General features: G+C 56.6%; 2 protein-coding genes across 2 annotated transcripts in view; one reads left to right on the plus strand and one right to left on the minus strand.

The window, feature by feature from the left end:
• Positions 1-2,300, plus strand: part of GGTG_11753 (hypothetical protein) — a gene marked incomplete at both ends in the record, with an annotated part of 3,353 nt that extends 1,053 nt beyond the window's left edge. Inside the window, 3 exons of the mRNA XM_009229644.1 lie at positions 474-843; positions 1,726-1,790; positions 2,244-2,300. Coding sequence (XP_009227908.1) covers positions 474-843; positions 1,726-1,790; positions 2,244-2,300 — 492 coding nt within the window. The remainder of the gene's footprint in view (positions 1-473; positions 844-1,725; positions 1,791-2,243) is intronic.
• A 1,084-nt stretch (positions 2,301-3,384) lies between these two features.
• GGTG_11754 (RNA binding protein) lies at positions 3,385-7,704 on the minus strand. The gene has a single exon (XM_009229645.1). The coding sequence runs from the start codon at positions 7,182-7,184 to the stop codon at positions 5,322-5,324; it is 1,863 nt and encodes a 620-aa protein (XP_009227909.1). The 5' UTR covers positions 7,185-7,704; the 3' UTR covers positions 3,385-5,321.
• Between the last annotated feature and the right edge of the window lie 5,108 nt (positions 7,705-12,812).

Raw genomic sequence — 12,812 nt, forward strand, 5'->3', positions numbered from 1 at the left:
GGAGCACCTGCTGCTGCGCGAGCCGCTGGCCGGGGACGGCGACGAGGGCCTGCGCGCGCGGCAGGTGCTGGCGCGCCGCAAGGTTGCGTTCCTTGCCGCGCGCGGCAGGCGGTCCGTCAGGTGCTGAAGGGGGGGGGGACCTGTCTTGAGCATACAGAGGTTGCAGCGCTCCAACCTACCACTTTCATCTCCGTCAATGTCTGTAATTTGGATAACTGAAGCCTTCTTCTTTTTTTCTTTTCGGCACGATTCCCACGATAAATACCCTGTACAAATAACAATCCCTGCGCGCCTTTAGATTTTTTCTTTGGATATGGGTTGCAGGTCCTTTCTGCTTTATGTTTTGTTTCATTTTATTCCTCTGTTTGTTATTCCCTTTCATGTTCTGATACAGATTGAGACCGGTGGAATGACAGTAGATATCAATACTTCGTTACGCATCTAGTTTGGGTGTTCAATAATGTTTTGATCAGTATATCTCCTCCTTCTCTTTCTCCGCCTACACGTACACCTTTTCGACCTTGCCCAAAACATCGAAGGCCTCCTGGACTTGGTCTGTGGGCTCTAAATTGTTAGAGTGCTTCGGAAAGACCGGACTCGCCCATGTCTTTGGCGACAATATGCCACATCTCTCTGGCTATCCGGACGATCAACCAGTCGTAGTGTCTACCGAGGAGGATGTTGCACGGGGGCCGCTGGTCGGGCTCGTCGGATCTCTGCCGCATCTGGCGAGGCTGGGCTGTGACTACTGCATTCACTCCCGGCCGCTCGGCCGCGATAACCCCGCATCCATCGGCGGGATTTTGTTCTACACAGTATTCAACGTATGGTACAGGGGGCAAGGTAGGCGGTTCGTCCCGGACTCACTCTCGCCCCTTGGAAAGCACAAAGTTCGCGGCCCTTGTTCGTACTTTTTGGACCTTAGAAACCAGAGAGTTGGAGGAGGAATCTTCACATGCTGGTCCCCAGAGCTGCAGCCAAGGCATAAAGTGCCCAGGGGGCTTGGAAAGCTTACAGTCAGCCTGTGCCTGTCAGGGCCGGATGCATCATCCAGTCTTGGGCAAGCTTCGAGCAAAATCCTGGGAAATCCTTCCCCAGAGGAACGCCGCGCCGAGCGAACGCTGTTGGTATATTCCTCCCAAAAGGTTGCTGTGGGGCGCTTTCATGTGCTCAACACTCGCTGACTTGGTGCTGCACTTTGCTCCTTGACTCAAAGTTGGGACATGACCACCTCCGCCTCCTGCGACTTACAGTACGGGGCGGTCGAGGGCTGAAGCGTGAGAGGCCAGGAAAACCATGGAGGTGCCTGATGGGCTTTTGCCATTTGCAAGGTTATCCCTGCCGCAGGATAGTTTAGGATTCGTCAACGCCCCCTCGGACGAGAGGGAAGTGGTTGGGCCAGAAAGGATGGATGGGGGTCAAAACTCAGCTGAGCATATTTCCAACAAAATAATAGCCTCGAGAACGACTCCTTGCCTTACAAGCAGCCAAAAAACCAAACGAAACGTGGAACGAGTGCGTTTAATGGCCCACGGAGGAGCACATGCTCGCCGACAAGGCACGACTGACACATTTTCCAACCCGCGTGACGCAATGGCAGACTAGAAGGAGGATCAGACTAGCAGCAAAGGGTCCAAGTCCCCCTTTTTTTTCCTGTCCCCACCACCTTCGCGGCAGCTCACGAGGGCCCCTCTTTTTACACAAGAAAGCTCTTTTATTACCCAGAAAACAACGGACGGATGGATCCTGTCAGCCTAGCCAAGCCCAGGGACGTTTCGCGGTACTGTGTGGTAAGCCGGCCCACGTCGCAGGTCGGCGGGCTCCTTCCCCGGGTGGCCGTCCCGGAGGGGGACTGATGAAGGAAGCAGTAGCATAATGGACTGCTGTGACTCTAGAAAAAGGGGTGGGTGGGAGAGATGTGTGACTGAAACCAAGTGCAGAGAACTGGAGAGGTTGTTCAACGCCGCGTAAGCACACGTTGCAAGTGTTTTTGTCCGCGAGAGAAGACGGTTTCCAGCTCAAGTTCCATCCATCCTGTTGCTGCAACGGCACTTCACGGACGGACCCTGTTGAAGAAGGCGCATCACGGGCATCAAAAGCCCCTCCCAAAAAAACGACGAACGGTTAATGGTGCGGTTTAGAACATCCCCGATGCCCCTCCTCCCAGAGTTGGTAATTAGTATACTAAATACTAAGGATCTGTTAGCGAAAGCAATTGTGCTTTACGATAAAAAATGCAATAGTTAAGCTTCCAATCCATAAAATTCTACCAAATTAAACGTAAATATATTTTTACATAAATTATATACAAATACAAACAATATATGGGTATAAATTTTAAATTTTCGCGCATTTAATGATGCTGTTTTTGTAAAAATAGCTAAATTTTGTAAAATAACATAAGCTGGGAAAGGCATATTAATCGCATACTAAATACTAAACTAATCGTACTAATTACCAATTCTGCCTCCTCCTCACCCCCCTGCTCCAAACCGGGCGGGCGTCTGATCATGATCCCACCTGGTCACCAGCCCACCACCACAACCACCCACGCCCGGATAAAAAAAAACGGGACACTTTTCAATTAGTGGTGGTGTGCACTGGGGCAAAAATTGAAAAGTGTCTCGTTTTTTTTGATCCGGGCGTGCCACCCACCCCCCGCCCGCCCGCCTCGGGGAAATTCCCCCCTGTTTGCCAGCGGCTAGCGCGCGGGACAGACCGCGAACCAGCGTGGCCGATGAGGGGGGGGAAAAAAGGGCAGGTATTTTTGCCACTTTTCTTTTTTTCATTTCATTTCCGTGTCACAGGGACGATATTCCAAACCGAAGCTGCGCCGCCCTTATGCTTAACATTGATATACATGTGCAAATAAACAAGATGAAAAAAAAAAGTGTGCCGTCCTTGTGCCTAACCAACCGCGTCGGACTCACTGCCTGTTCGTCCCACACGACCATCACCTGCTGGCGTCGGAGGCGTTCATGTGTCGTCGAGAAGGAAAAGAGACATCGAATGTGTGCATCATTCCTCGGACAAAGTGACAAAACATGGGTGAATCCGGGGCCCGGCCACTCCCCATCTCTGGCGGCCCCGTCTGACACATGAAAACACATTCGTTGGATGGACCACCAAAAGCGTATATTTCATCTTGCCCATTCTGATCGATACACGCACGAGCGAAGAAACAAGTCTTGTCCATGTTCCCGTTTATCTCGGTGCCCTTTTATCAATTTAATCTTTGCACCACTGTCCCGTAGGCCCAAAAAAAAAAAAAGAGGATTGAGGTAAGAGGATGTCAGCAAGCCAAGAAACACAGGGGAAAAAAAGCATATCAAAACAACAACTCCTTCCGATCCCCCGATTCTGGCAAAACGGAGATGGCAACGGAAAAGAGACGAAAAAAAGAAGAAAAAAAGAAGAAGAGCAAAGCGCAGTTGTCCCCTTGAAGCCAAGTATAGTAGTATTGATAGATAAAGGGGAAGAAAAAAGGGGTCGGTTCGAGGGAACGACGGTAGGCATGATGGTCGAGAGATAGGTACGATAAGAGAAAGAAAGAAAAAACCCGAAAAAAAAACAACCTGAAGCAAATACCATGCTTTCCCCAGACTTACTAATGACATGTCGCGTCCCAAGAAAACACCTGACAAAAAGAACTGCAGGATACCGAGCGTGGCGTCGGGGCGGTGGGTGTCAGGCGGGGCGCGTGGGCTTCGCGATGAGAGAATGAGAGGGAATAGAGCCCGAGGGCCTCCTCGATGCAAGTCTCGCCGACCAACCAGACCCGCCTCCCCCATTGCCGCTCGCCCGCCCAACCACGAGGATAGAGGGGCATCCCATCGCCATCAACCTGCCCCTGGCCGGTCACCTTTATATCGTGCAATTGAACAGTATAAAGTAAAGAAAAAAAGAGGAAACACGAACGACGAAGAGAGACGATGCTAAATACCCCCGCTGTGCAAAACCCGAAAGTTACCCTTTGGCCCGGCTGATAAGTAAATCCCTCCCGTTGCAGCAAGATGCTTAGAAAGCCAAAACCCAACCATGCGAGAACTCCCCAAGATGAAAGTGGAGGCACCTTGCCAGACAAGGTCTCCCATCCATCTCTTTCCTTTTGTCTCACGTTCTCTCACGGAAACTTTTTTTTTCCCTTCTTTTTCTTTGTTATTTTCCATCCTTGTTTGTCGTTGTTGTCGAAAAAAAAGCAAGAGAGCAGATGCTGTCAGAAGCGGGGGGAGCCGTATGCTTTGCGTGGAACCCCCGTTCTGCCTTCTCGAGGTTTTGTTTTGAGTCCGCTTTTCCTTCCGTTCCGGCGATAATGATTGTGGTTATGGTGACTGGGCTCGTCTGAAGGCGCAAAATCAAATAAAACCCAAGTCTTCAGCCTGGCGGTCACACATTCCTTCCCCTCGCTTGTTGACAAGACACGGTGCCTGGTATTTTGCCTCGGGAGACTGAGCGAGGAGGTGCTGGCAACACCAATCTCCAATCTGGTACCTCCCAACGGCTCCGTGGTCAAACTTAGCTTGAGTAGGACACGAAAGCGTCTGGCCGGCCGAAGATCCGTGGTTTCGTGCGTTACAGAGACACGTATCGGCTGCGGGTTTGTGCGACGCCCCGGAGAATGCTCGGGCTGTCCGCCTTCGAAACGACGGAGATATGCGCCGTGCGAGTAACACCATAAAATTGTGTTGGTCAAAATGAACAAAACGCCTGTCAATGGGGAGCACGCAAAGGATAGAAGGAGCCGGTACAACAGATGATGATAGGTGCAATGAAGACAGAAAAGAAAAACAAATGATAAACCGGGGGAGACCAAAATCAACCCCTTGACCCTGCCGGAACTCCATCCCGAAAACGAAACATCGCCAATGGGGGGAATCATGTTATGAGCCGTATCGTGCTTCGCCGTTGCTGCAAGGTGTGAACCAGGAAATGGTGAGAAGGAAACAAGCCCCTGAAAAAAATAATTGGAAAGTAAAACAAAGATGGCAAACAGAATGAATGAGATCCTGGCCGAGTGATTTGGAGGGTGCCATGCAATGCCGAATGCATGTAAGAACACTAAGCCGAGCGCATGGGCGGCGGTGAGTATGCTAGGATGATGATGGACCCTTGTTTGTGTGGCAAGGTTGGGCAAGAGCGGATAGGAGTCAAGGTACGAGCCGAACTCGCCATCGACCGAATCGAATATTGTTTGACGCGTGAGCGAGCGTCCCGGGTGTGGCGACGGCATTGGGCCGAAGATACGAAACGACAGTAATCAGTAAATCGACAAGGCAACTCTGCCGCCGAGGCGATGCTCGACTCTGGCGGCAAGCGGTAACCTATCGGCCCATCATGAATGAGGGGAAGCCGTTTCCGCCACCGTTGGCGGCCACCGGGGCCGGCCCGCCGGCAGTCATGGTGCTACCATAGATGGGGGAGTTCCATGGGTTTGTGGGCGGCGCAAACGTCGACCCGGTTCCATGACTCGTCACCGGCGTCGAGGGCGCGTAGGCTGAACGGTGGTTGGTCATGCCGCCCAGTCCCGGGGGAGCTGAAAGGCCTGGTGGGGGCCCGCCGAAGCCGGCGCCAGGACCAGCCATGATACCATTCATCGATGACAGCTGGCTCGCGCCGTTGGTGCCCTGGGTCGGGTTCTGGCCCGAGCGCACGCCGAGCGGGTTCTTGGAGAAGCTCAGGCGGATTCCACCCTTGACGCTGTTGTGCAGCATGTGACCGTACAGGTCGTGGAGGGCCTTGGTCGCAAAAGAGACGTCCTCAAACTCGACAAAGCACATGGGTCCGTTCTGCTTGGTGCGGAAGCACAGGCGTTTGTACCCCCTCTGCTTGGAGAAGGTTGCTTTGAGCTCCTCCTCAGACGTGTCGATGGGCAGGTTCCCGACGTAGAGCGTGTTGCAGGGAGGATTCTGGTCCGCCGGATTGACCGGCGGGAAGTTGGGGCGCGGGAACCCCGGATGCGCCGACATGTATCCAGGGTGCGGTGCGGTGCCCGTCATGGGGGACATGGCGCTGCTCGCCGCGGGATGCGCCGACATGGGACCCATGGACGAGGACCCGTACGGCACCATGGAGTGGCCGTTGGTGTTGAGCGACAGTCCAGCCATGCGCGAAATGGGCGGGATCTGGGGCTGTGTGGCACGACGCGACTGCGAGCCCATGGCGCCGTTCTCGGCATAGGCGACGGGGTCCTTGAGCAGCTCGCCCGTCTCGTCGTCGTCGGCGGCGTCCTTGATCAGGGTCTTGCCAGAGACGCGTGCGCGGTCCGTTAGGTGGTTGCCAATCGGCGACTGAGGCGAGAATATGCTCTGGAAGTGGCTGCTGGTCTCGGAGGCGGACAGATCGCTTGCGAAGGACGAGTTCATGGGCGGCGACATGGCCTCGATGGATGAGAAGCCGCCGCCGTTGAAGCGCGACGGCTGGCGCGACGAGGTGGCCGACGAGGTGGTCGATGAGGCCGTGGAAGCGGGGCCGGCGACCTCTACGCCGGTCGCGTACCTCCTGCCGTTTGTCTGTGGCGGGCTGCCGCCGACAATCTCGACAACCATCTCGGCGTCGTTGGAGATGTTGGGCTTGCCGTCCAACATCTTCTTGGCCTCCTGCGCGCCCGAGAAGGACTTGAACTTGACCATGGCGCATCGGAACCCTGCGTCCTCGGACTGCTCGGCGGGCAGGACCTGGACGTCGACGAGGTCCTTGGAGAAGACGAGCATCAGGCGCATCGACTCCTCCGAGGTGTTGAGCGGAAGCCGCCTGATGAGCAGCGATGTGGTGGTCATGGGGGCGGCAAGGCCGAAGGGCGCGCCGACGGCGAGCGACGAGTCGCGATCGAAGGGGTTATGGATCGGGGTGGTGGCAGACAGGGGCGCGAAGGCGGATTGGGTCGTCACGCTCGGCCTGAACGAGGGCGGCTGCGGGAGGAAGGGCGAGGCGGCCATCGCATTCTTTGGTGCGCCGGCGGTCACGGGAGGGCTTGCGCGCAAAGGCCTGCTAGCTGGCGGGTAGGCGAGCGACGATGGCGTCGCTGCTGCTGTTGGTAGCGGTGGTGGTGTTGCTGCTGTCGGCGCGGACGACGACGACGACGACGAGGGCGGTGGTGGCGCAGAGCCGGGGGAGAGGGCGGTCGAAGACGCGCTCGTGGCAGTCCTGCGATCTGGGGTCATACCCGGTGGTGGTTTGCAGTGCATGCAGCGGTGTCTTCTTCTGTGTTGCTGTTGGGCGAGACGATAGGCTGTGATAGGAGGGGAGGACGGGCGATGACGATCACGCCTGCCAGGTGTGTGGTCTGGACAAGAGAAAGTACCCGAACCCCAGTATTCGGGGGCAGGTGCCAGTACCCAAGTCAAGGTGGGTGAACGGGACGAAAGTGGAGAGAGATGGGGTCGAGGGTAGCGGCCGCGCGCGCGAATGCGATGCGGCGTCTTTGACTCGGCCAAGACAAAAGGTCTAGACACAGTCAATGGTCGGCAGCGTCTCAAGAGCTGGGGCACGTCCTGTTGTTTTTTTCTGCGGTGCGGCTCTCCCTCTAGAGTGTTGGCGCCGGCTTTACCGGACACGACCCAAGGCGACGCAGGCGAGAAATGCAGGTATGCGGCCGAGGGGCGAAAATTAATCTGTGCAGAAAATATGAAGCGGACGGGGAAAAAAAAAAAGAACAGGGAAGTGACGGATGCAAAATGATTTAAGGTAATAACACTAGAAAAAAAAAAAAGGATAAAAAAAAGTGTCGAGGGGGGTGTAAGAAACGGAGTTAGGGTGGGAGGAGGGGGGGAGGATGGATCGCCTTGGTTTGTGTGGAAAATGGCGGTTTGTCGCAGGTTTTGGGTGAGTGGATGGGTTGAGATCAGGCAGGCATGGGCGGGCAGAGAGCCGGGCCAGGGAGCGAGGATGTGGTGTTTCTGGTGTTTCGTCGCCTCCCAGCGGAGTCGAGCCGTGGAATGGGGAAGCGAATGGAGACGGTGGGATCCTCAGTTCTGGGCTCCAGTTTGGCTTCCTGGATCTAGTACCCCCCAGGTACCAAGCTGTTGAGCCGTCCTCAAGGCTAGGGCCTGTCGGCAGGGCGCCGGGCAATGTCACAATTGTCAAGGACAGGCACACTAGTCGATACGCCGTGGTGTGGGGTGCGGGTGCGGTGCGTGGGTGTGTTGTGTGGGTGGTGGTAGAGATGGTTGTGTGGTGCGCGCGAGCGGGAGCGTCAGGATCAAGGACCTTGGTACCTCGAGCGCGCGCGAGCGCCAACAACTACAAACATGTACCTAAACCGGCAGGGGGCTCCCCCGTCGGCACCAAAGACGGTACTAGAGCCGTTCGGTACATGGCGAACCGGCATGCGCAGGTAGCGCCGTCTCGAGCCTACGTCTACGAGACCACACGGTCGTTCAGGCCTGTACTTTGCGCCAGGTACCAGCCGTCGCATCGGCCTCGCACAACAGCCGGAAGCCTATTTGCAGCCCTTGGGAAACAGCAGGCACGCATGCGTGTGTGCGCGCGCGCGAGCACCGCAACACACGACACACCAGACGCGAGACCATGCCAAGCGGGGGGTGGTGCTGCGGCCTGGCCGCCAAGCCTGCGCCGCGGGCCTGCAGCGAGCGCATCGAGTGAGATGGGAGGCCCGGAACGCATCTTACTGCTTTGATTTGGCGACAGAGAAGAGACGGCCAAGCACTCCCTCCCAAGGCAGACGGGTGACGGGCACTCTGCATTCCCCATCGCAGAATTTAAATTTCCTCCTCGCGCGCTTGACTGACAACAAAGAAAGGAGGAGGAGATGGTGGTGTGCCATCCATTTTCGAGGTCCACCCGCCACAATGACTCTGGACCCGACCCAAGCCATCCTCGCACCACCTGCCCCGAACTCAACTTTTAAAAATAAGGGCGGAGGCACGGTGCCACCGCAAGTGGAGATGTGCGTCGCGCCGCGGGTGATGGAGTGGATTACCCGCACACATAAGTGATGCTTTGGTAGGTTTCCTTTACGGCGACGAGGCACGACAGCTGGACTTGGACTAGTGGTTTGGCCGAGCTCGAAAGGTCTAGACTTTTTCATGAGAGGACAGATCGAATGGGCAGATGAGGGCGGATGGAAAGAGCGGGGGGGGCCCATCTAAACCAAAGCGCAGAAGCATGGAGCAAGCGCTGCCTCTTTAGCTCCCTCCATCTCTTTCCCTCTTTCGCAAAAACCCACCCGCAGCAAAAAAAAAAACCCCCCAAAATAAACCCACAGACAGCACACAACTACACGATCAGCAAGGAGCTAGTTCTACTGCTGCTCTTTTTGCATACATGCACCGCACCGCCCAGCCCAGGCCCCAGGGGTCGGCCGTCCGGCAGGGCTGCGTGGAGGGAGAGGCCGTGCTCACTCTCCCGACGGGGCTAGCTAGGCCAGTGGGCGGCGGGCGCAGGATGGGGATGAGGTGCCCCACTCACATTTTGGGCGGGCTGTGGGATTTTTTTTTTCTTTCATTCTCTCCCGTCTCTCTTTGTTCGGTTGAGCGCCCCACCCACCTGTGCTCGGTGCGGGCGTGCTTGCATGCTTCTCTTTCCCCGCCAGCCAAAGAAGAAAAACGTCTCCTCGTTCAGCCAACCAGAGGCTCGCCCTGCCATGCAGTGAGAGAGAGGGAGAGAGAGAGCCCCGCCTGTCTGCCTGCGGCCGAGCCTGAGCAGCTGGGTGCGTGAGACGCAGTGCTGCCTCCTGTCCCCTGCCCCATGCCCCCTCGCACGTTGGGGCCACCCGCACGCACGAGGCCCAAACAGGGACGAAATGCAACCCAATGGAGGCATCACTGCACCCAAAAGTCACAGGAAGAAATCAAAAACTGATCACAACTCATCTCTTTTGCCGGCGCCCCAGACAGGCGCAGCAGCCGCCATCGCCTGCCAAATGCCGCGCCGCATCAATGGCGAGTGTTCGAGCACGTCTTTGTCGATGCCAGCAGCGGACCCTAGCTAGCATCAAGCTTCTTCCTTTCGCTCATCGCGGTTCACTCGAGAAAGCCACTGATGCGCACACCAGCACCACCTTGCGCCATCACCCCGTCGGTAAGTTCCAGTGCACAAAAGCAAGCATCCGCTAACGGAGACGTCCGTCTCGTTGAACACATCCAATGGCGGACCTGTTCCCAAAAGGGAACGCATCAAAGACCCCTTTTCACGGCAAAATCTCAATCTGTTGCGTCCAACTCCGTGCCATGCGTGCCATGCGTGCCATGCGTGCCATGCCTGCCATGCCATGCCATGCCATGCCATACGACCCTGCAACCTCGCGGCTTGCTGGTTCTGAACACTCGCCACCATCAATACTGACGCCGGACCAACCCTCCCGCGTTGATACCTCCTGGCAAAGTGGTGGGTGCGTGGTGACGAGTGGTGATGAAGGTGGCTGCATGCGGAATGAAGGCGAGCCCGGGCGGAAAAAGGGAAACGAAGAAAAACACATTCGGCTAGCGTCTTCCTCCTCCCCTTTCCCTTGGTCTCCTTGGTCTCCTTCCCCCCTCCCTAACAAGCGGCGCGTAGCCCATCCACCCATGCTCGAGATAAGCTCCCGTTCAGCAGACCTCTCGCAGGTTAAATAGGGTTTCGGGCTTCCTGGTTCGTCGAGCCAAAGATGGTGTCGTCTATGCATGGGAAGACCGGTGAGCGGGACGAGAGTATTTTTTTTTTTGTGGTGGGAGGGGTAGGCAGGTAGGCAGGCAGGAAAGACAGGCAGGCTTCCTGCAAGCCCGTCTGCGTTGCTGTGTCGGAGCGGACGGTGTCTGCGTCTGCGTGTGCGTTGAGCACGCACCTGCCAGCGACTCGACCTGCCTGTCGTCGCCTGCGTGGTCCCAACCTGGCTGCACACGCACACACACCTGGAGACAACGCAACAAAAGAGGCATTTTCTGTCCACCCAACAGATCAGACCCGGACCATTCCGGCCCCGGTCAACTCTTTTCTTCTTATCCACTTTCTGTCAAGTTAAGGCTGGATCTGGTCTCTTTGAGCTTCCTAGGGCCCCGCCCAATACCAGACAGGCGGAAACGTCCATCTCGAGAGCACACCTGCACAGCACCTGGCCGTCGGGGGCTTGGGGGAGAGGGATCGGCACTGTATTGCAATGGGCTAATCAGTCCCGCCGATGATGGTATATCTAGCTCCTTCCATGTTGTCATCCTGCAGTCGGGCAAAGGCAGGCTGCAATCTACGCAGCCTTGATCTGGCCGTCCCTCGAATAAGCTTCTTGGCCCCAAGGTGCCGATGTCAACGGCCTACACAGTACGTAGGTGCGTAGGTAGGTGAGTCGTGACCTGTCACATTTCCCTCATTTATCTGTATCTATCTCACCCGCCCATCTTCTTGCCAAAACTGCATACCCCTCAAACCGCCCACCCACAAGCGGCCACACCGGCGCGTGTACGGGCTCGCTCGCCTACCTAGTCCGATGCAGGCTCCTCTGCATCATCTCGGCGTTTACGTAGCAGACCACTACCGCTACCCTCCCGAGCCGGTTGTCTCCTCCGGCGCGTCCGGTCCGAGGAGACGGGATGCGTCATTGACATGGCCTCTTGACCACTAGGGTGAGGAGGGGTGGGTGGTAATGGGCCATGAAAGGGGAAATTGGGTAGTTGTCATCCATCCATTATATGCGAGTGTGAGTGGTGAGTATGAGGGCGTGTGGGTGAATTGTGGCTCTTGCAATAACCGAAGAGATGCATGCCGGCCTCAGGCATGAGAAACCGTGGTATCCCTCGCACCATCATTACCACATCTGTGCAACCAAGTTTCGGCGAATGTCACTGCACAGCATCTGCGATCGTGGCGGGTGACAATTGCCGTTTCAACAAACGGGAAACGTTCGTGCAGAGGCCGGATTGAGCGTGTTGTGGTGGTTGGGGGAGCTGGGGAGGCACGGGAGGGTGGGAGGAGGTAGGAAAGTGGAGAAATGGGAACCTGAGGCCTCTTCCGCCGTCCATCCAACCAAAGACTCCGCTAGTCTCTGCTTTTGCTTGGCCCTACCCAGCGCATTGCAAAAACGAACAAGAAAAAAACAGCACTAGATATCACCAACCCGAAAGAATTGTGCTCAGCGAGGATGAGGTGGGGTGGACAGGCATTGCTACGTATTGTATGTACTACATGCCGAGTTACGTTCTCTGCACACCACCAGCACTGCTGCTCCTTGCTTCACAGCAACAAACTGCTCGGCTAGGCGCCATAAAGCGCCTCCTTACCACGAGCCGGCCGCCTGCCACGGACGCAACGTGCGCACACCACCACCACCAGGTCCCCCTCCGAAATTGCCCATCCCCTCGTCCCGCTGCAACCCTCACGGCGGCTCCGTTCACACCTCGGCGAGGCGGCCTCCCCAAGACGCAGCTCTGGCCAACGGGGGATCGCAGGGCGGATTGTCCTTCGAGGCTGGGCAGCGGCGGCGGCACGCTCTGGATGGATGGGGGGAGATGATGGGTGTAGATTAAATGGAGATTGGGCAGAGGGGAACAAGAACAAAGACTACACACCACACTACGCGTGGTAGCGGTTTCGGTGGTGGGTGGTCTCGCATTACCTGGGTAGGTCGGTAGGTAATAGGACGGGCAGAGGGAGAGGAGAGACGAGGGGGGGAGGAGGAAAAGCTCCACCAGATGTCACAGGCCAACTCGGTTCCCTCGCGCGAGCGGTTGATAAGGGTACGATGGGGCCACCCCGGGGAACAAGCCGCGCCCGCCGGATGCGTTGCCCCGGAGGGGCGAGCGGCCCTAGTTTGGTGGGCGGAGGGAGGGGACGGGAATGGCTAGCAAAAAAAAAAAAAAAGATTTGGGAAGCCGGTTGGTAGACGT

This window comes from Gaeumannomyces tritici (assembly GCF_000145635.1).
Source record: "Gaeumannomyces tritici R3-111a-1 unplaced genomic scaffold supercont2.7, whole genome shotgun sequence".
Taxonomy (NCBI): domain Eukaryota; kingdom Fungi; phylum Ascomycota; class Sordariomycetes; order Magnaporthales; family Magnaporthaceae; genus Gaeumannomyces; species Gaeumannomyces tritici.

Coding starts and splice junctions, on each gene's coding strand:
- GGTG_11754 (XM_009229645.1), bottom strand. CDS start 7,184: ATGCACTGCAAACCACCACCGGGTATGACCCCAGATCGCAGGACTGCC.